Source organism: Lacerta agilis, chromosome 8, assembly GCF_009819535.1.
Source record: "Lacerta agilis isolate rLacAgi1 chromosome 8, rLacAgi1.pri, whole genome shotgun sequence".
Classification (NCBI taxonomy): domain Eukaryota; kingdom Metazoa; phylum Chordata; class Lepidosauria; order Squamata; family Lacertidae; genus Lacerta; species Lacerta agilis.
Window position 1 is genome coordinate 69,816,697 of NC_046319.1, and position 19,687 is coordinate 69,836,383.

Genomic DNA, 19,687 nt, shown 5'->3' on the forward strand with positions numbered 1-19,687 from the left:
ACTTTTGTTTTGGCTCCACCCACTGCTAGAATTTGGTCCTCACTGTTAGAATGTGGCCCTCAGAAAGTTGGCCGTGAGAGAATGTGGCCCGCTCCATTTTGTACTTTTGCATCATCTGATGCACACTTATCCATTGTCTTCGTGGTCAAGGGAGATGATAAAAACATTAAGAGGTCTTGGTTAATTTCTCAGTTCTTGGAGACGAATTCAGTTCGTGGGTGACATCAAGGCACTGGAAGCAAATGTTCATAGTAAGTGAGTAACTGACCAACCTTTTGTATCTGCTTTCCCATTTCAGGTTATATATATTGCGATTACCCCCTAAGAATAAGCCCCGATACTTTGGTTGCTTGGAAAGGTTCCTGTGTGGTGATTCCATGCCAGATCAGTGAAACACATCATTCTGCTGAGGTCCGTGCCACGGCCGTGGCTTGGCTTTTCCGGCCTGTTTGGGATAACAGTTCATTTGACTATAACGGCAGTCTGTTGTATGACAGTTCCAAAAGGAGGAAACGCAATGCAATGGCGGTAAGTCCTGCCTTTCAGGACCGGGTGAAATTCATAGGCAATTTGGGCAACAGAGACTGCAGCCTGATGATTACCTCGCTCCAGACAAAGGACAGCGGCACGTACGGGGCAAGAGTTGTTGCTTCCGTTGGAACTACAATTGGAGATACAAATGGTTTCGTAACGCTACAATCAACGTTATAGGTAAGAGTTTTGCAGAGCAGTTCTTATTTGCTTTCATCACTTATGAATGATGTGGGACCCAGGCCCTTCTCTTTCAAAGTGTTGACAGCAGCGTTTAATATGACAAGTTTCAGCCCAGAAATGATGCCTGGAGGTTGCAAACTAGCAAAAAGGATATGTGTAGGCTTGTGACTGTAGATTCTCTTTCCTCTAATACTTAAGAACTTACGAAGAGCCTGCTGGGTCAGACAAGTGGCCCATCTAGTCCAGCACCCTGTTCTCATAGTGACTTGTGAGAAACCCACCCCAGGATCTGAGCAAAAGAGCACTCTCCCCTCCTGTGGTTTCCAGCAGTTGGTATTAGGGTGCATTACTGCTTACTCCTAATCCCCTCCCAGAGCTAAGGTTCCCAGAGTAGATTAACAATCAATCCCTCTTTGCAGGAAATCCTAGGAATTGTAGCTCTGGGAAGGGAATGGGCTCTCCTAACAACTCCTAATAAACCACAGCTCCCAGAATTCTTTGGGGGAAGCCATGACTGCTCAAATGTATAGTGTGAATGTTGCCTTAGATACATCCATTAGTTTCAATGGGCTTACTCTGAGTAGGCGATAAGTGGATATAAGCCTGGACACTGATGTAGGAAAGACGCCAACATTTAGAGAATGCTCAGCAAAGATGCACATTAATTGACTGCCCAATGTGCTCAATCCCCATTTCCAACAGGTACTTACATGAGTCTCTTTTTTGTTGACCGGTTTTTAGCCACAATCTCCTATCCCCCTGAGTATGCAGATGCACTGTAATAATGTTGTGATACGTATCATCCAGAAAAAAAACATTTTGATCTGATTTTCCAGACAGCCCCAAGGGTGTCCATCTTGGCATTATGAACGATCTGCCCATAAAAGAAGGAGACACGGTTGTGCTGTGCTGTTCTTCAGGCAGAAATTACTCCAGAGGCAACTGGTACAATTGGGTCAAGTCAGATCAGCACTCAGTTGAACATAAGTACAGTGCTTCAGAGCTGTTAATCTTCCCTGCGACCTCTGAACCGGTCACATCTTATGAATGTGAAGTATGCAACAATGCTGGCTGTACTTTATCCCAAATGGTCACCTTGGATGTACACTGTGAGTAACACCACTTTATTTACTAGCTGGGGCCCTAAGGCATTCTGTAATGACAAATTCACAAGGAGAGGGAGAGCAGGTCATTCAGCATGTTTGGTCCATCCAAGGTACATAGCATAAATGCACAGTCTACTTATTTATGCAGCTAATTCAGGGATTGCAGGTTGAATACAAATGGATGAAGTCCAGGTTCCTGCAGACAGAGCTTTCTTCTTCCAGCATCAGGTCCAGCTCGGAGGGCTTTCTGGTGGTTCCCTCACTGCGAGAATCGAAGTTACAGGGAACCAGGCAGAGGACCTTCTCGGTAGTGGCACCCACCCTGTGGAATGCCCTCCCATCAGATGTCAAGGAAATAAACAACCATCTGAAGACAGCCCTGTTTAGGAAAGTTTTAATGTTTGATCTTTTATCACCATTATTATTATTATTATTATTATTATTATTATTATTATTATTATTATTATGTTGGGAGCCGTCCAGAGTGGCTGGGGAAACCCAGTCAGATGGGCAGGGTAATTTATTTATTTATTTATAGCTAGATAATACATTGTGGATGTCAAATATTTGATAGTCTTGTGTTTTATGAAAGTGTGGACCTTTGCCCATAGAAACTGCTGACTATTTTTAGTTGTCAGATAGATGCACTGAGGCAAAAAGAATTTTGGTGATCTTTTTCCATGCTCCTAGAAATTGAGAGCAATGTAAACTGTGAGTATTCACAGTTGGCCCAAGAAAAAAATATGAGCGCCAAGAGTTGCAGGGCTGATAAATTATGTTTTTTTCCCTGACTTCATTGCTGTGTACTTGATATGCAACAGATCCTTAGATGACATGACTTTCGCGGGTTCAGTTGACCAGGTGTGGGGTGTCTTCATATGATGGTTTCTCTTTGTCCTCCTCTCTTCCTGAAGTTGCCCCCAAAGGTGTAAAAATAAAAATGACGCCATCAGGCAAGATCCAGGAAGGGAAGTCTGTTCAGCTGAAGTGTGAAGTGGGAAAGGCAAAACCTCAGAATCTCACATACGCATGGTACAAAGATGGGGAATGGCTGGAGATGGACTCTGCGACTGAAGAGTTGTCCATTCCAGAAGTTACTTTAGCACACTCTGGCAGATACTGGTGTGAAGCTGGCAATAGTGTGGGCACATCATGTTCCTCACCAGTCACGCTCAGTGTTATTGGTGAGTAAGCTGAAGAGAGAGAGAGACGTTGAAATTGTACTAATGATAAAATCTTAGAGCTTGACTTCTGTGTTGTAACCTCTGAATATGACTATTATTATAAATACATCATTATGTGATATAATGGGGTGGACAGGGGCAAGCTGATGACCATCTCCCTTGAACTTTTCTCATTTCAGGTTTCTTGTCTGATGAAAGTGGACTGAGGAAATATGCTAACTCTTTGGTGGCCTGGAAAGGATCCTGTGTGCTGATTCCATGCGAGATCAGTGGAACATTTAACTTTGCCACAGTCAATGCCACAGCTGTGGCTTGGTACTTTGAGCCTTTTTGGGACAACAAAATGCAGGATTATAATGGTACCCTGTTGTACCACAGCTCCACATTCACGGAAGGCAATGCAAGAAGTGCTGCCTTTCAGGGTCGGGTGACATTTTCAGGGGACTTAGGTAATAGAGATTGCAGCTTGATGATCACTCAGCTCCAGAAAAGTGACAGCGGCAGGTATGGCGCAAGAGTTGTTGCTTCTGTTGGAAACTATCCTTGGAGACTCAAGTGGTTCCTTGATGCCACAATTAATGTTACAGGTAAGAGCTTGGCAGAACAGCTGTGATTTTTTTTTAGTTGAGATGCAGAACCCTCCCTTTTAAAGTATCATCAACAGTGTTTGAATGGTCAGCTTTCAGGCCAGAAATGATGCTAGCAGTGAATCATTCCCTCTATTTCCAAACTTCAGAGGAGAGAGGAGGTTTCCGTGTAGCCAAAATGACACCAACCCATGCACGAGTGCTGAGTATTAGCAGGCTTGGGGTCTGTTCAAGGTTGGCATAAGTACAAATGATCTTTAGAAAAAAAATACTAAGACAGGTTTAGGGAACCTGTGTGACCCCCCCCCCCCCGTAAAGATGGTGTTTCCCCTTCGCAGTAACACCCCGGCACAGTCAGCTTGGTATTTACAGTCTTTATTACATATGTACAAGAAACAGCTACAGTTCAGAATTATGCGTCCGAAGCCGTTGAGTCAGATTCGGGGAGTGTCTTCCTACAATCGCCGCGCCAACACAGTAGGCGTGGGCATCACTCAAGATGACTTTGATCCTTACTCTTCATTTCCCTCCTTGTCTGTGCTGATTTGAAAGCCCCCTCCCTTCCTGAGTCTGAGCTTCCCTCCAGAGCCTCTGCTTGGTTGCAGGGCTGCCCAGCATCCCTGAGCCCCTGTTCCGCATTCTCTGTCCATTGTTCCTCCGAATCCTCCCTGACACTCGCAGGTGTTGCTGGCTTTCAGGTGAGAATCAAAAGAGAACTGAGCATGCTCAGTGGCCATGGAATGCTGATGGAATGTTGATGTCACCTATTGAATTTTTTCACATTAAACTACCGGTACTGAAGATGTAATGATAATTCTTTGATTGTATACTTTTTTTTAAATGAGATGGACTGCCTTAATTTTTCTTTAGCAGTTTCTAGCCATCTGCAGCAGTTAGAACATGATACTGAAAATGGAACTGGCGATAGATTATGACATGCCATCCTTTCCTAGATAAATGTATCAAGAAAGTACAAGCACAATCTTGCTGGCGCAGCTGACTGGGCCCAAAGAAAGAGACAAGCAGGTGGGCCCACTGAGGTTGGTCAGCCCACAGTGTATTGTGTCCAACAGCCCTCCAAGGCCTGGAACTGTGCTAAAACACAGGTGGATATTGATGTTTTGGAGAAACTCTGTAGCTCAGTGGTAGAGTGGCTGCTTTGCATGCAGAAGGTCTCAGCCTCAGTTCCCAGCATCTCCAGATGCTTCATCCACACACATACATTTAAAGCAATCTTATACCACCAACAGTCATGGAAAGTTGTTGGCAATGTTGCTTGTTACCAGGGCTTTCCCCCCCATCTGGAACTCACCAGAACTGAGTTCCGGCACCTCTCAGGTGAGCACCATTGCCATTATAAGATTAAAAAGGAGGGGTTCGTGGTGAGTTCCACCAACCCCCCCGAAAAATAGCACTGCTTGTTATGGTTTTGGAAGTAATAGCTCCATGAGGTCAGCACCCTTAATAAACCATAGTTCCTAGGATTCTCCATGACTGTTAAAGTGGTATAAGAGTGTTTTAAACACATTGTAGGACTGGGTGAGACTCCTGTCTCAAATCCTGGAGAGAGCAGCAGCTGCTCAGTGTAGAAAATATTGAGCTAGGTGGACAAATGGTTTGGCTCAGTATATGACAGCTTCCTATGTATTGGTGGCCAAGGCATCAGGTTCTCAGCAGTATCAATCAGTTTATCCAGTAACTTTTTATCATCACTTTGCCCTAACTAGGGACTGCTATTTTTCTTTTCTTTTCTTCTGTGGATTCAGAGTCACCTCCAGAACCCAGGTTGGAAATAGTCCCTGTGATAGTCCACCAAGGGAGGACTGCAGAAGTGATCTGCTCGGTGCCTTACCATTGCACTGATGTGCTCGTTCTCTTGACTCTCAGTGGCTTAGAGAAGCATCACTTGTCTCCACAAATAACCATGCTTGAAAATCGAATCACGAAGACGGTGACGTTTGAACCCACATGGGAGGACAACGGGAAAATGGTGGGCTGCTCGCTGAGCAATCTGGATGGGTCAGAGATATCCCACAGTACCATGAAACTGAATGTGAGATGTGAGTGCACAGTGGGAAAGGGTGGGTCCTTTTGTGGATTGAGAAGACGCTACCTGGTGGGAGCAAAAATCAACTAATGCAATTAGCCACGTCATCACAAAGGCTGCAATAATATGCACCAGGGGTAGTGAAAAAGGGAATCCTTTTCATTCAAAGGGCCATCCAAGCTCTGCATTTAAACCTCCAAGGAAGGAGAGTCCACTTCCTGATGTTTAGTTGGAATCTCCTTTCTTGTAACTTGAATCCACTGGTTTGGGTCCTGGGCTCCAGAAAAGCCCTTTAGATATTTGAAGATGGCTATCATATCTTCTCTCATTCCCCTCTTTACCAGGCTAAACATGCCCAACTGTTCCCCCAACTGTTTCTCATAAGGCTTTGTTTCCAGACCCTTTATCACCTCGGTTTGTTATTATGTATGCAATCCACAAACAGACACATTGACCCGATTTTCCAGATTGTCCTGAGGATGTCCAGCTTACCATTATGAATGATTTGCCAATAAAGGAAGGAGATGCCGTCATGCTGAACTGCTCTGTGGGCAGAAGTAACCCTGGAAACAACTGGTACAACTGGGTTAAATCAGATTCACACACAGTTGAACATAAGTATAGTGGCTCAAATGTATTGGCTTTCCCTGCGACACCTGGATCTGAAACGTCTTACACATGTGAAGTGTGCAACTCTGTTGGCTGTACCTCATCCCAAACAGTCACTGTGGATGTTCATTGTAAGTAATGCTACTTAATTTGCTTTCTAGAAGCCCTGAAGCACTCATCGTTGTCAAATGTACTTGCTCACCGGGAGAGGGAAAGCTTTTGGAGGCAAGTGTATTTATTCAACATGTTTAACGTGTCCAAGACATCTGCACAGCCCATGAAGCAAATTCAGGGGTTACAGCCTGAATGCTCAAGGAACTAAATCCTCTGTCCATTTGTGGATGGCTGGTACACTGTGGATTCCAGGTGCTTTGTAGCCTTGCTTTGAAACATGTCAATGGAAACTGTGGGCCATTGTCAGTTACAGTTTATACATAAAGACCAACCAGAGGGGGCCGAATTTGCTTTGGAGAATTTGAGGATGATGTAAGCAGCAAGCTCTCGCTGATTGCACAAGAAGGAAGTGTGTGCCTGGGGTAGGGCTGCCACATTCTGTATGTATGTGTCTTTGGGGACAGTACAGGAAATTCCTATCTTGTGCAACTGGCTTTCATGCAGGCCATGGCATTGTCAGGCAAGGGATGTCCAGAGTGAGGAATTAACTCTTTATTAGACGTACACTTGCAAGTTAGGAAAAGACATGTCCATCAGTTCCACGTCTCTCAGCTACTCCTACCGGTAGGTGTGCACCTGGTGAGGCAGTTGCAGTGACAGAGAGGCCCCATCCCCGACCTCAGCTTATGTATCTCCCCAGTGCTTTTTTCTCTCTCTAAAAAAATGTTTAGGGGTACTCACATTTTGACTCAAGAAAACCACCATTTTATAGTTCCAATCGGGAAAAATAAATAAAGTAAATGGACAAAAGTACAAAGATTCACAAAATGTTTAGGGCTATGTGTGTCCCCGTTTCCCCGCCAGAAAAAAGCACTGTATGTCCCCTACCTGAGCTCAGTGGCAGAGCTTCATGCTTCATGCAGGAGGGGGCGTGGCTGGTGCACATCCAGGTTGCATGGTGTGCTGCCCACAGGGGCATGGCGGCCGTCCTGGGGGCGTGGCACGTCACCCGCAGGGGTGTGGCAACTGCCTAGGGGCATGGCACGCCGCCTGCAGGGGCGTGGTGCCCAGTGCGGGCGGGGGGGGCAGCCACGATGGCATCCCCACCGGGATCGTGCCGCCAGGGGCGGTACGCTCCCCCCGCACTCCTCTTCCCCCGCCACTGTCTGAGCTGTGTGCAAGCAGGCAAGGACTACGTCTGCGTGTAACCTGTTTCTGCGCCTCCCACTTCAATTCTCTTCTGATCCTGGGAGACAGTGGAGCAGGAGATGTGGGGGCAGGAGGCGGTGGTGGCGTGGGGGTCCTTGACTTTACACCAGCCTGACCTATCACTTTCTCCTCCTGCACCTGTTCTTCACTCTCCAATGCTGCAGTTTCTCCTGCCTCTGACTTCAACCCCCCTTTCCCCGGGTCCTCTCCTCAGCATCCAACCACCACTCCTCAGTGTCCAGCCAGTCTCTTCCAGTGCAGCAGAACCCTTGGTACTGCAGTGATGATGGTGATGATGATTTTGCATTCATTTGCTTGTGTCTTTGTGTGATGCTTTGCGTTTGTTCTCCCTTCCTGCAGTTGCTCCCAAGGAGGTATACATTTTGGGAATGACAGAAAAGGTGGTTCATCAGTTTAGCCGTTTTCAGGTGACGTGCGAAGTGAGAGCGGCTAACCCTCGAGAACTCAAATACGCGTGGTACAAAGATGAGCAACAGCTGCTGCAGGACTCTGCAGATAATGTGTTGACCATCCATGCAGTGAAACCAGGGGATTCCGGGACCTACCATTGTGAAGCAAGCAACAGCGCAGGCCCATCACGCTCCCCAGCCATTCTTATAGATGTCCGTTGTGAGTAAGATTGATTGAGCTCATTTATATGCCACCTTTCCACAGTGAGCTGTGCCCAAGGTGGCTTACAACAAACATTCCCTAATTACCAAAATACAAAGCATTGCCGGGGGTGGCGGCTAGGAATGCCTTTCTTCCGTTCTGACTGGTTCTCCAGCTATGATCCCTTTTGGACAGAGATGACTTGGTCACTGTACTCCATGGTCTGGTATCTTCCAGATTGGATTACTGCAACACGCTCAATGTGGGGGCTGCCCTTGAAGGTGATTCGGAAACTTCAGATGGTCCAAAATGCAGCAGCCAGATTACTGGCTGGTGTTCCATTTAGATATGATACAACCCCTATTTGAAATACATGCATTGGTTGCCAGTTCATTTCTGGGCCCAATTCAAGGTGTTCACATTGGAATTTAAAACCCTTAAACATCTCAGGCCCCAAATATCTGAAAGAGTGCCTCCTTCTCTACAGCCTCACTTGGGTGCTGAGATTGACCCTATTGGTAGTTCCTCTGCCCTCAGAGGCTGAATGTGGCGAGGGCCTTGGAGAGGGCATTTCTTCGTGGTGGCCCCTAAACTGTGGAATTCCCTCCCAACAGAGGTAGACTTGGCACCTTCATTATACAACTTTCAGAGGGTGCTGAATGAAGATGCACCTATTTGCCCTCGCATTTAACAGTTGAGCTGTACGCTTTTACGATCTGCTTTGTTTTTATGGCTTAAAGTTGTTTTGAATTGTTTTTTAATACTGTTTTAGTGTTGTAACTCACCCCTGGATCTTAAGGTGAAGGATGGGTAATGATTGGTTGATTCATTAATAATAATCTCTCCTCCAGAGGAGGTTGAGGGCAGCAAAATGGAAATACTGCAGAGGATAATGATGGTAATTCCTCTTCTTCAGCCTCCTGGAAGTTCCAATTGCTGGTGCTGGTTTTATTGAAATGATGGGTTGTTGGAAGTCTTCATGCTTGATTCCTTTGTTCTAATACCTAGGCACTAATCCTATTTCATCCCACATCTGAGCACAAAATCCCAACATCCCAGACACTGAGTCTCTGTTGTAGGTACCAGAGGCCTTTTTCTTATGTAATATTTTCAAGCAGAGGTCATGGATGCTCATTCCACCCCAGCTGATAGAAACCAAGTCATTTCTAGTAGAAGGTCACACATCCTTCAGGCAAAATGCCAGCTTCATTCACTAATAGGATTGTGGGGCTAAAATGAAATGTTGCCTACATTAAGCATTCCCATATCCAGATTCTGAATTTTGCATCTCCGTTTTGCTTTCCAAAATTTGCCTTGAGGTTTTGAAAGGCATAGAACCTCAAATGAACTAGGAATGAGGTTTAGAGCTGAGTAAACTGCAGAGCTCACCTTCAGCGGGTGGTATCCAAGACTAGTCCTACTCAGGGTAGACCCACTGATGGACATGGCTAACTTAGGTCCATTAATTTCAATAGGTCTACTCTGAGCAGCACTTAGTTGAATACTACCCAGTTGCAAGAATTGGCAGTAACCACCTCAGAAGCAATATGCGTAAGAATCCCATGGATTATGTCTGGCCTAGAGATGTCCTGAGTGATCTGAGAGTGAGGGGCACAACTTTACAGAATGATGCAGATAATGCTAGGGTGGCTGTTAGTTGAGGGGATGGTAGGATTACAGATGTAAGAAGGCATCCCTTTCCATCACATGCAGCACTGTTTCCATGCTGCTGCAGTTCTTCCTCCAAAACTACATTATTTGTCTTCCTGTCCACTGTGGCAAATTTATGTAGCTTATGCAATATACGTAATTAACTAAGGTGTCATTACATTATTCCATCTCATTTATTTCAAAATAAAGGAAACACAATGCAAATGGGAGCAAAAACAAAACACACGTCATTTGCAGTCTGACAGCAGCAGCAGCAACAACAACAACAGTGAATCAATCATATTCATTGGACTGGGTTATTCAAAATGACATGGGGTGATTAAGTGAACATAGACAATTTCTGCTCCTGTTTCTGTTTTTGTTGGAATTCTCTGACATCTCCGGAATATGAGGCTGAGTACGTTTTCTTTCTTTGCCCCAGAGCCTGATTTGTAGGAATTTCAAAGAACTGAAACAGGATGTCATCAATACTGTGAACACCTTCTGAGAATGAAAGAGCAGAGCAAAGCCCCAAAGGATATGTCTGGTTGAGAGAACCCAGAGGAAGCCACAAATGAGGAGAGGCAATCAAGATCCCAACTCCTTTCTCACAAGTGATTATTCTTCTGCCATGCTTTCTGCTCTTTTCTTAAATGTTGTCTTGTGTTCACATCCCTTTTGTAAGAGGATGAATTCTTGATAAACATCTCCATAAGATGAACCTTGGTTTAAATCCTCATTTAGAATCAAACAATGTTTGGAGGGTACAACATTGGCTACGTTGGACCCAAACCTTAGGCCAGTCTGGAAAGTCTCAGGTTCCTGCCTCCTCACCTCACCATTTTTGCCTTTTCCTTTTGTGCACTGTCTCTGCATACTGACTGGGAAGGGCCATTGCTCAGTGGCAGAGCATGTGCTTTTAATGGAAAAGGTCAGAATCCTGCCCTTTTCCATGTTCCTAACTGCCAGGAAGAGAGTAATCCCTAGCATACATTGAGGATGGGCAGAGGGAGGGAAGAGATACTTTCATTTGCTTTTTCATACAAACTCACCTAAGCTAATCTTCCCAAACCAAAACCCAACTCTACTTTGAAATCTACTTCACCGAATTTTGCATTGCACTAGGGAATATCACTGGCAAAAATGTGTTTATTAGGCATAAATGCATACAAAAAATCCACACATTAGGAGATCTGTGCATGAACATGTCTTTGAATCTTCTCAAAAACATCCCCCAATTTGATGTAAAAATGTGGTGAACTTAACGACTGAAAAACACGAGAAAGAGAGGGAAACCAAAATGGGCAGATTTCTCTGACTCTCATGAACATGCACTGAATTTGCCCTGCAAAAATGGAAGTCACTTTTCAAACTCCCACCATCACCCCTGGCTATTGATCATGTTTGCTGGGGCTGAAGGGACTTGTAGTTTAGCAACATCTGGAGGGCAAAAAGGTTACACACTTGTACTCCTCCCAAGGCAATTAATGGAGGTCAGGAGATAAAGATGGTAGAATGGCCAGTACCAATGCTTTATGGACAACACAAATGTTTCCCCATGAATTGGCAGGGGCGGCTTCTTCTGTTGATGTCCTGAACCCATTGCCTACCTTGTGGCAAGTCAGGAGTCAAGTCCCTAAGTCCAGGGTCAATCCACATGTCCACATCTGTGCTGCATCATGTGATTGATTATGTGTGGCAGGGCTTACCTGGGCCCCCACAGTATTTTATTCTACTTGGCGCCCCTGCATTGTTGTGTTTTCTGAACAGCTGTTGTCCTGATTCTAATGAGTGTGTGTGAAAACCAGCCTACTGTATGAAACTGAAATTTACATTCATTGCTCCTCCCACTTAATCTCTGGCCCCACCCACCACTGGCGCCCAGAACAGAATGCAGTCCTTGGGATGAGTAAAGTTGACGACATCTGTTCTAATCCAGCTTTAACCCTCATTTGGCAATTCTGTTCTTAGCTCTTAGTTTCCTCCTGTAGCTTTCTAAGCTGATCAAAGTGTCTTTAAATTACATATTAAACATTAGTGTTGGCATTGCTAACTAATCATGAATACTGCCGTACAAAGCAATTGATAGTGTGCATGATTTGGCTTGTTTTTTTGTTTTGCTTTTGTTTCTTAATGGAATGCTGTATTCTTCCTTTGGGTTGCTCTGTATGTTTTGTTCTGTTTTCTGAAAAATAATAAAAATTGCAGTTTAAAAAGAAAAGAAAAGAAGAATTCTTTGGATAAGTAGATTAAGTCTGGACTCCAGGGTGCTGACATGGAACTGTAGCGAAGAGTACATCATTTTGAGCCCCTCATGCTATCGCTTTGATAGTCAGTAGGCGGAGCTGTTGCTTTTTCATCAGGCTAGTTTTGGCCACAGTCACATAAGCGGCTAGAATCCCCTTGTTCATGAGAGGTTATTAGGCAAACACACAGAGCTTCCAAGGTATTCTGGGCCACCTGCTGGCTCTGAGAAGGAACTGTAAGTCTCCCTTGCTCAGCAGCATTGAGACACCATGAGTGAGCCTATAAGCCAGGGGGGCGGCAGATGCAAAAAGATGACCGGGTCACACAAGCAACATGCTGACCCCTCTTCTACAAAGCTTTTGAAATTTCAGGAGCCTCATTAGCCTCCATTGCACTTTCACCTGGCGACTCCACATCCTTGTCTTCCAATCGAACTCTGCTCCAAGCAAGCCTCAAGCAGTAATGGTTCATTCAGGCAGACCTGCAATTCCAAGGGGCGCCATCTCCCTATCTATTGCTCACCCTTCACTCCTGCTGAAGGTGCATTTCCTTTCAGCTTGGATCACCTTTAGTGTTAGAGCCCAAATGGAGCTGGGGAAGAGAATTGGGGGTGGGAGTTGTGTTTGACCCTCAGTTAAGGGAGGAGGGCTAGGGCAAAGGGTCCAGTGTACCCTGTCCGTGCATCCCTCTGGTGTCTTAAATTGTAGATTTGTCTTTGAAGACATGGGTCTGCCACTGTGGTCTTTAACAAGGGTGTGGAACGACAGGCCTGGAGGCTGAATGCAGCCTTCCTGGGTGTCTTTATCTCTCCCCAGACACAAACATACTTTGCCCCCTGAGTGTTTTGGCTTATCTGGAATGTGTCCTTGAACTCTGATCATGTGTCTTGGAGAACACAGAGAATACAGAAATGTGAGTGAGTGTTTGCCCACTATACAAAGGCCCCCCTTGCTAAGCCCCTGCTGGAGTTCAAATAATATTAGCTAAAACACACAATATTATATAAAGCAGCTTACAAATGTTATGTTGGTCACTATGGAATTACGTTTGCTACCCTCTCTCTGCTACCCTGCCCCCCCCCCATTTCCCTCTTTCTTGCCACCCACATGAAATCAGGCAGATGCCTGCAGATGCTGTTCAGGCCCACCCCTTCCTTAAATGAAACATTGGATGGTCCTCTGCTGTCAGGGGTTCCTGCTGACTGGCCATGCATTGCTCGGGTCTCAAACTCACAGCAATGTGGGTTGGCTACTATTTCAACAAAAATACCTCGCCCTTAACCGCAGGGACTCAGCCAAGCTTGAAGCAGCAGCACCAGATGCCCCCAGATCTTCTGCTCTGGGCAGAAAGAAGGAAGTTCTTGTGACAGATGCACAGCCTTAGTTGCTGCTGGGTTTATTTTTATTTTGGGCCATCACAGCTTGGTCGACTTGGACGCTGGCAAACAGCTGCACTTAGCACTGAAAGGGTGATCTTAAGACAGCTAAGCTGAGCTCCTCATACTTCGCCTGCATCTTCACTAACAGGTAGGAATACAAAGGAATGATTCCTAGGGAAAAAATTCTTACTCCAGAGCTTTGATCTCCTAAGGGTTTTTTGATGAATGATCCATAAGGGGAAGTCTCACTAGGGGTGTTCACAGGTGACACACAGCAAAGGTAGTTGGGGAAAAAATTCCCATCATTTCCCTTCTGGAAGAAACTCTGTAAACAACATGTAAATGTTACATAGCTGTGCCTTTCAATGCAGGTGTGTTTGTTTACACAGATTGTCACTATGGGGGTACCCAATCAGAAAACAAGGAGTGTTAACCCTTCACCCCCCACCCCACTGTGGCCTCTCTTCACCTGCAATTGGTGAAGTAAAACAAGATTTTGTTTATCTCAGTTGCGTAGGTTTGGGGCTCTCAATTCTGATTGAGAACTGAAGCAAACAGTTCAAGCCTTCTAACAGGCACTCGTCCCTGCCTCTTGGGTCCTGATCTGGATCCAGTATCATGCTGTCAATATATGTAGTGGGTGGTGGGAGCCTTCCATTCTCTTCACTTAAAGATACAGCTACACAGGTAATACAAATTGTTCTTTGGCCCATGTGTTAGAAAGATTGGTAGGAGGGCATGCAGTAGTTGAATTTGTTGAAGTTGGCTTCGCTCCATTTCTTATGTATCCTATCTTAATTTCAGTTTTCCACATTTCCACATTAGCTCGCTTTTTTCCTTTAAAGTGTCATGTTTTTTTTTTTAAAAAATGCACATGTTTGTATGCTGTTTTGCCTCATAGATACATTTCCCCAAGCAAATTTACCTAACAGAATGCATTTTTAATGCCGTCATTCCTACCAATATATGCATTTTAATGCATAGGACTTTCCCTTCCACATGCATTTCAAATGGGTGTTTTGATAGAAGTCTTCCACATGTGGAGAATGGCGAAAGAATAGCTAAGTTTCAGTCAACACTTTATTTCAGGAAATGAGAAGTAGGGTGTTTTGCATTAAAATATAGACGGAACCAAACTTTGCTCCCAACCCTAGGGAGGTCTAACCACAAGCAGTATTTGAATTTGGTTCAGAGCTCTTTTCACCCGTGTATGTGTATGTGTATATGTATGTGTATATGGCAGGAGTTTGAAAAGGGACTTTCAATTTTGCAATGCAAATTCAGTGCATGTTCACTATGGTTGGTGAAATCTGTCCATTTTGGTTTCTCTTTATTTAGAATCGTACGTTCTGTTTGCAATATAGATTTGGAAATGTTCTTAAGAAGTCTCTTTCCTCTCATGCCGTTCAAGCTGGTATTTCTGAGCTCTGAGGGTAAAGTAGAGAGGTTGGTGTCTCCTATTTATAGCCTACTTCTCAGCATTGATATGAGCTGTGCAGAAAGCCTGAAATGGATGGGGGAGTCAGACTGGAATATTTTGATTGAATACAATTGTTGGACTTCTATGTGGTTAAGGTTCCCGTTGACATCAGTTTTATCTACCATGAGAGAACAAGCATTGAAAGTATACGACTCCTATGAGACTGTTTCAAATGAAGGTGTCTGATTAGAGACTATGTTGAAGAGGATATAAGGAGCCAAGGTCATTTCATCTCAGGTGGAGGACTTGTGACAAAGTGTCACAGTTTTGGACTGGGGTCTTTGCAGAAATCATTGGACAACAACTATTGAAATCTCTGGATTCACTCCTTTTAAATAAGAGGGGCGTCACATTAGCTGATTGGTAGAAAACGGTTTGGGGAGTCGCTTTAGTGACCCCCCCCCAAAGTAATCTGGTTAAAGAAACAAAATATTAAGTTTCTTTTGTACTTGTTTGGTGATTTTTATTGTTTATTAAAGTGAAGATGAATTTCAAAGATAACTCCCAGCTGCATGCAAATCTTTCTGGCTGCTGTGAACATAATGGATTTGAATTTTTTTTAAAAAATATATCCCTCCCTATCTTCAACGCTTACTGGAGATGGCTGTCTTCCTGGTAGTTAGGGACATTGAAAAGTCCCACGTACAGAATCAGTCCATTAATAGGATTTATTGTTTATTTATTACATTTATATATCACCTTTTTTCTTCCAAGGCATTCAAGGTGTGGAACATGGTTCCCTCCCTCCTTCCATCCTCACAACAACCCTGTGAGGTAGGTTAGGCGAAGAGATGGTGACTGGCCCAAGGTCACCCTGTGAGTTTCAGGGAAGAGTGGGGATTTGAACCCTGGTCTCCCAAGTCATAGTCCAGCACTCTAACCATTAAACCACACTGGCTCAAGTCAATATTCCCTACGGACTGGCAGCAACTCTTCAGAACTTGAGGTAGGAATCTCTCCCTGCCCTGCCATGACAGCTGTTGGATCTGGAACCTTGTGCATGCAAATCATGTGCTCTGTCCCTGAGCTACGGCCCTTCCCAGTCAGAATGCAGGGATAGAAAAAGGCAAAAATGGGAGGAGTTGAGGAGGCTTGGTTCTGAGGCTTTCCAGATCAGAAGCAGCTAATGTGGTGCCCTCCAGATGTTGTTGGACTCCATCAGCCCCAGCTGATGGGAGTTGTAGTCTGGTTAGGAGTACTATGGGAGCAGAAGCTGAATGAGCAAGAACAGATGTTGTGACAGCTACTCCCCCTTTCACCAAGCTGCATACAAGCCTTCTCTCTGGGCACATGTCAATAAACATTCTTATGACTCGGGGAATATATTTTTGATGGTAAATAACTGTAACCGAATTAATCAATAATCCATTTCCACGCCCTTGCTTCCAGATTTGGCCCTTGCATGAATCCACAATGAGGAGTTTCTTGTGTCTGCTCTTCCTTCCAGGTAACGCATGATGTGTGCCAACAAAGCAGATTGGGCTTCTGGTCTCTTTTAAGCACCACTGCTCTCTTTGGTTTTTAGGAAGGAATGGGCAGAAGGCAGTGGTGGACGCTGGGCTCTCAGATTTCAGCGGCGTCCTGTGTGACACTAAAATTCCATGAACCCCACCTCTGTAGCGCCATTCTGAAACATTGACTTGATGACCCCTGCAGGGAAGCGCTCAGTGTGACAACACCACTCCTGCCACCCTAAAAGTGCCTCTGATGATGTGTTGATAGTGCAGTATAAATCCCCCACTAATGCAATGCTATTGACATGTTTCAGAATATTACTGCAAAAAAAGCTACCAGTCTGGAGAGGCAGTCAGAAGTTTAGTTTAGTTTTGATTAGAGAGCACTGCCTTGAAATCATTTTCATCATCCTTTTGAATGCATGGTGGGAGCTGAGCAAAATATCACATGTTGTTCTCCGATTTAGGTATCTTGGGTAATGGAAATTTGTTGACCATTGCCCCGAATAATCTCGCTACGTGGGAAGGATCCTGTATTCTGATTCCGTGTAAGATCGGCCTAACATATAATCGGATTCGGGTTGACAACTTTTTCCTGATTTGGTATTTTGACCCCGAGTATGTTGAGACACTGAAAGATTATTCTGGTATCATGTTATACAATGGCTCCACTACCTCGGAGAACTACCTGACTCCAACAAGTCTCCACTTTCTGAATCGGGTGAGTTTTGTTGGGAATTTAACCAACAGAAACTGCAGCCTGAAGATCTCTCATCTCCAGAAAAATGACAGTGGCAAATATGGAGCAAGACTTTATGGCTTCGTTGGAATCAAGCGTAAACTAGACAAATGGTTTGCTGATACAGTTGTTAATATTGATGGTAAGAAACTTTCAGAGATGATTTCTCCTCCACTCATGCCAAAGTGGTCAAGTAGTGTGGAAGCTAAGGGCACCTCCAGACCATAGCTGTCAACTTTTCTCTTTTTTAAAGGGAAATTCCCTTATTCCGAATAGGATTCCTTGCAAGAAAAGGGAAAAGTTGACAGCTATGCTCCAGACTCTTACTGTTCTGTGGGAGAGATTCAAGTGCATACCAGAAATGTAGATTTATGCACTTTTAAGTGCTCTGTTGCTCTAGTGCAATAATTCACTTTTAAAAAGAATCAGCCTTTCTGTAGCTTGGCAAGTGATAGGGTCATGCACTGAAAAGTGTGGGGTGAGCAAATGGCTAATGTGGGAAGATGTATAAATACCATATAAAGAAATCAAGCTGAATAACAGATGCTCAACTGCTCTGTCATCAAATCAGAACAAAAGCTCGACAAGGATATAATCTAACTCTGCATAAATTTCATGCAAACAAATAAAGGATTTCTGGTGGAGCCCTAAATTTTCAATTTTCTAAGGCTGTAATTGTAATCCTAGGGAATCATAGAATCACAGAATTAAGGAACTGGAAGGGATCCCAAGAGTGGACTAACAGTAATGGGTAGACTGGTAACTGAAGAACATTTCTGGAATCCCTTCCTATAAGGGTTTCTTCAATTTGCCAGGAGGCCTTGCCATATCTTTGTGTGAAACTAATGTGCCACGCATCAGCCAGCCTCCTACATTGTGTTGCATGAAACGTTAGTCGACTCAAAGTAGACCCATTGAAAATAATGGACCTAAATGGATTAACTATAGGTACAACACACTGTGTTCTTATTTGCCTTATCAGCACTTTGATATGCAAAAAGAATCATTTATTTATTTTATTACCTAACAAATTTATAATCCACTTTATAGCCTGAAGGCTCTGAATTGGTGCACAAGTTCAATATGGGGATACCATATACACAAGTTCAGCTTTAAAAACAATAAAATAATTCATATAAAATTCAAATCAAGAAAATCACTTCTACAAGTTCTCTGAAAAACAGGAATAAAATCATTTCTGCAAATGCCCATTCGACAAAGATCAGCTCAAAAATCTTTAGTAATTCAGCCAACTAGGGATATAATATGTTCTTATTTTCCACCCTTCTCTGCATTTGTCACATGCAGCACTGTTCCCATTCTGTGGGGAAGGAGACTTGGCAGCTAGATGGCTCCACCACCAGAGGCACCTCCTCCTTCTACAGAACTGGCTCTCACGTGCCCTAGATCCTCGTTCATATAGAGCCACCAGTGCCAGCTGGTGCCCATAGGGACTGGTAGGATGATAGACAGAGAGGCCAGTAGTAGGTGGCACCAGAGCCATTGACGAGCAAAGCCAACCGATTCTAGTTTTGTCTCTGTCCTCCTCCCTGCTGCATTGTAGTTGGGGAACTCTGAGAGTGAGGAGGAAGTTAACAGCCAGTGTCAGACCCCAATGAACTGGTTATAAGTCAGGAGGCAGATGGGAGGGGTACTGGCCGAGGGCAGACTGCGGTTGGCGGGGGAGTGCCCCATTTGTCCTCATTGGCAAGCCTCCACTGATACAAACTTTGGAAAAAGTGACCATTCTTTCTGTGCTCCAGCTGGAGGCAGGTATAACTATGCTAACATGCTGCATCACAGAAGGGGTAAAAAATGGGCCTGGATGCTTCTTGCCATTTTTGGATCAAGGCTCTTATTTGCTCAACAGCTTTCTTGTAGATCAGGGGTGGGGAACCTTTGAACTTCCAGAAGTTGTTGGATTGGAACCCCCATCTCCCCTGATCATGCTGGCTGTGGCTGATTGGAGTTGGGGTCCAAGAACATGCAGAGAGTCTGTCTCTGGTCTACAGCTCTGCCTGGTCAATGACTTGGAATTTCCCCTTTTAATTTTCTGCATGCAGTGTCACCACCCAAACCCATGATAGAAAGCAGCATGGCACAAATCCGAGAACAGAGGCCAGTGACAGTGACCTGCTGGGTATTTTACCATTGCCCCGATGAGCCAATTATCTTGACTCTCAGCGGCCTGGAGGAGAGTCGTATGTCTTCCCAAAAAACAACCAATAGAGATGGAAAAGTCCAGACTGTTCTGCGTTTTACTCCAACTTGGGAGGATCACAGGAAAATGCTGACATGCACTCTAAAAAGCCACAATGGGACAGAGATATCCAAGAGCACCATGACATTGGATGTGAAATGTGAGTATTCAGAGGGGATGAAACTGGGCTATGTGGGGAAAATGTGGGAAAAAATATTCTGTCTGAACTGCACAAGATTCTGTTCCTCTGAAAAGCCATTGTCTGAACTCTGAACCTTGTGAGGGATGGTGAGGTATGGCTTAGGCGTTTACAATAGCAAGAAGCATGTGATTGTCGCATTTGGGAGGATATCTGTT

At 44.5% G+C, this 19,687-nt stretch overlaps 2 protein-coding genes across 2 annotated transcripts in view; both read left to right on the forward strand.

Annotated features, from left to right (window-relative positions):
- Positions 1–630: 630 nt before the first annotated feature.
- LOC117051619 (B-cell receptor CD22-like) lies at positions 631–11,052 on the forward strand. The gene is made up of 8 exons (XM_033158183.1): positions 631–711; positions 1,551–1,823; positions 2,735–3,004; positions 3,184–3,591; positions 5,358–5,651; positions 6,106–6,378; positions 7,931–8,200; positions 10,275–11,052. Coding segments are annotated over exons 2-8 (1,761 nt in total). The 5' UTR covers positions 631–711; positions 1,551–1,579; the 3' UTR covers positions 10,277–11,052.
- A 5,280-nt stretch (positions 11,053–16,332) lies between these two features.
- LOC117051996 (B-cell receptor CD22-like) overlaps positions 16,333–19,687 on the forward strand; it is a 33,430-nt gene continuing 30,075 nt past the window's right edge. Inside the window, exons 1-3 of the mRNA XM_033158723.1 lie at positions 16,333–16,384; positions 16,859–17,272; positions 19,194–19,490. Of these exons, the coding sequence (XP_033014614.1) occupies positions 16,351–16,384; positions 16,859–17,272; positions 19,194–19,490 (745 nt within the window). The 5' untranslated portion in view covers positions 16,333–16,350. The remainder of the gene's footprint in view (positions 16,385–16,858; positions 17,273–19,193; positions 19,491–19,687) is intronic.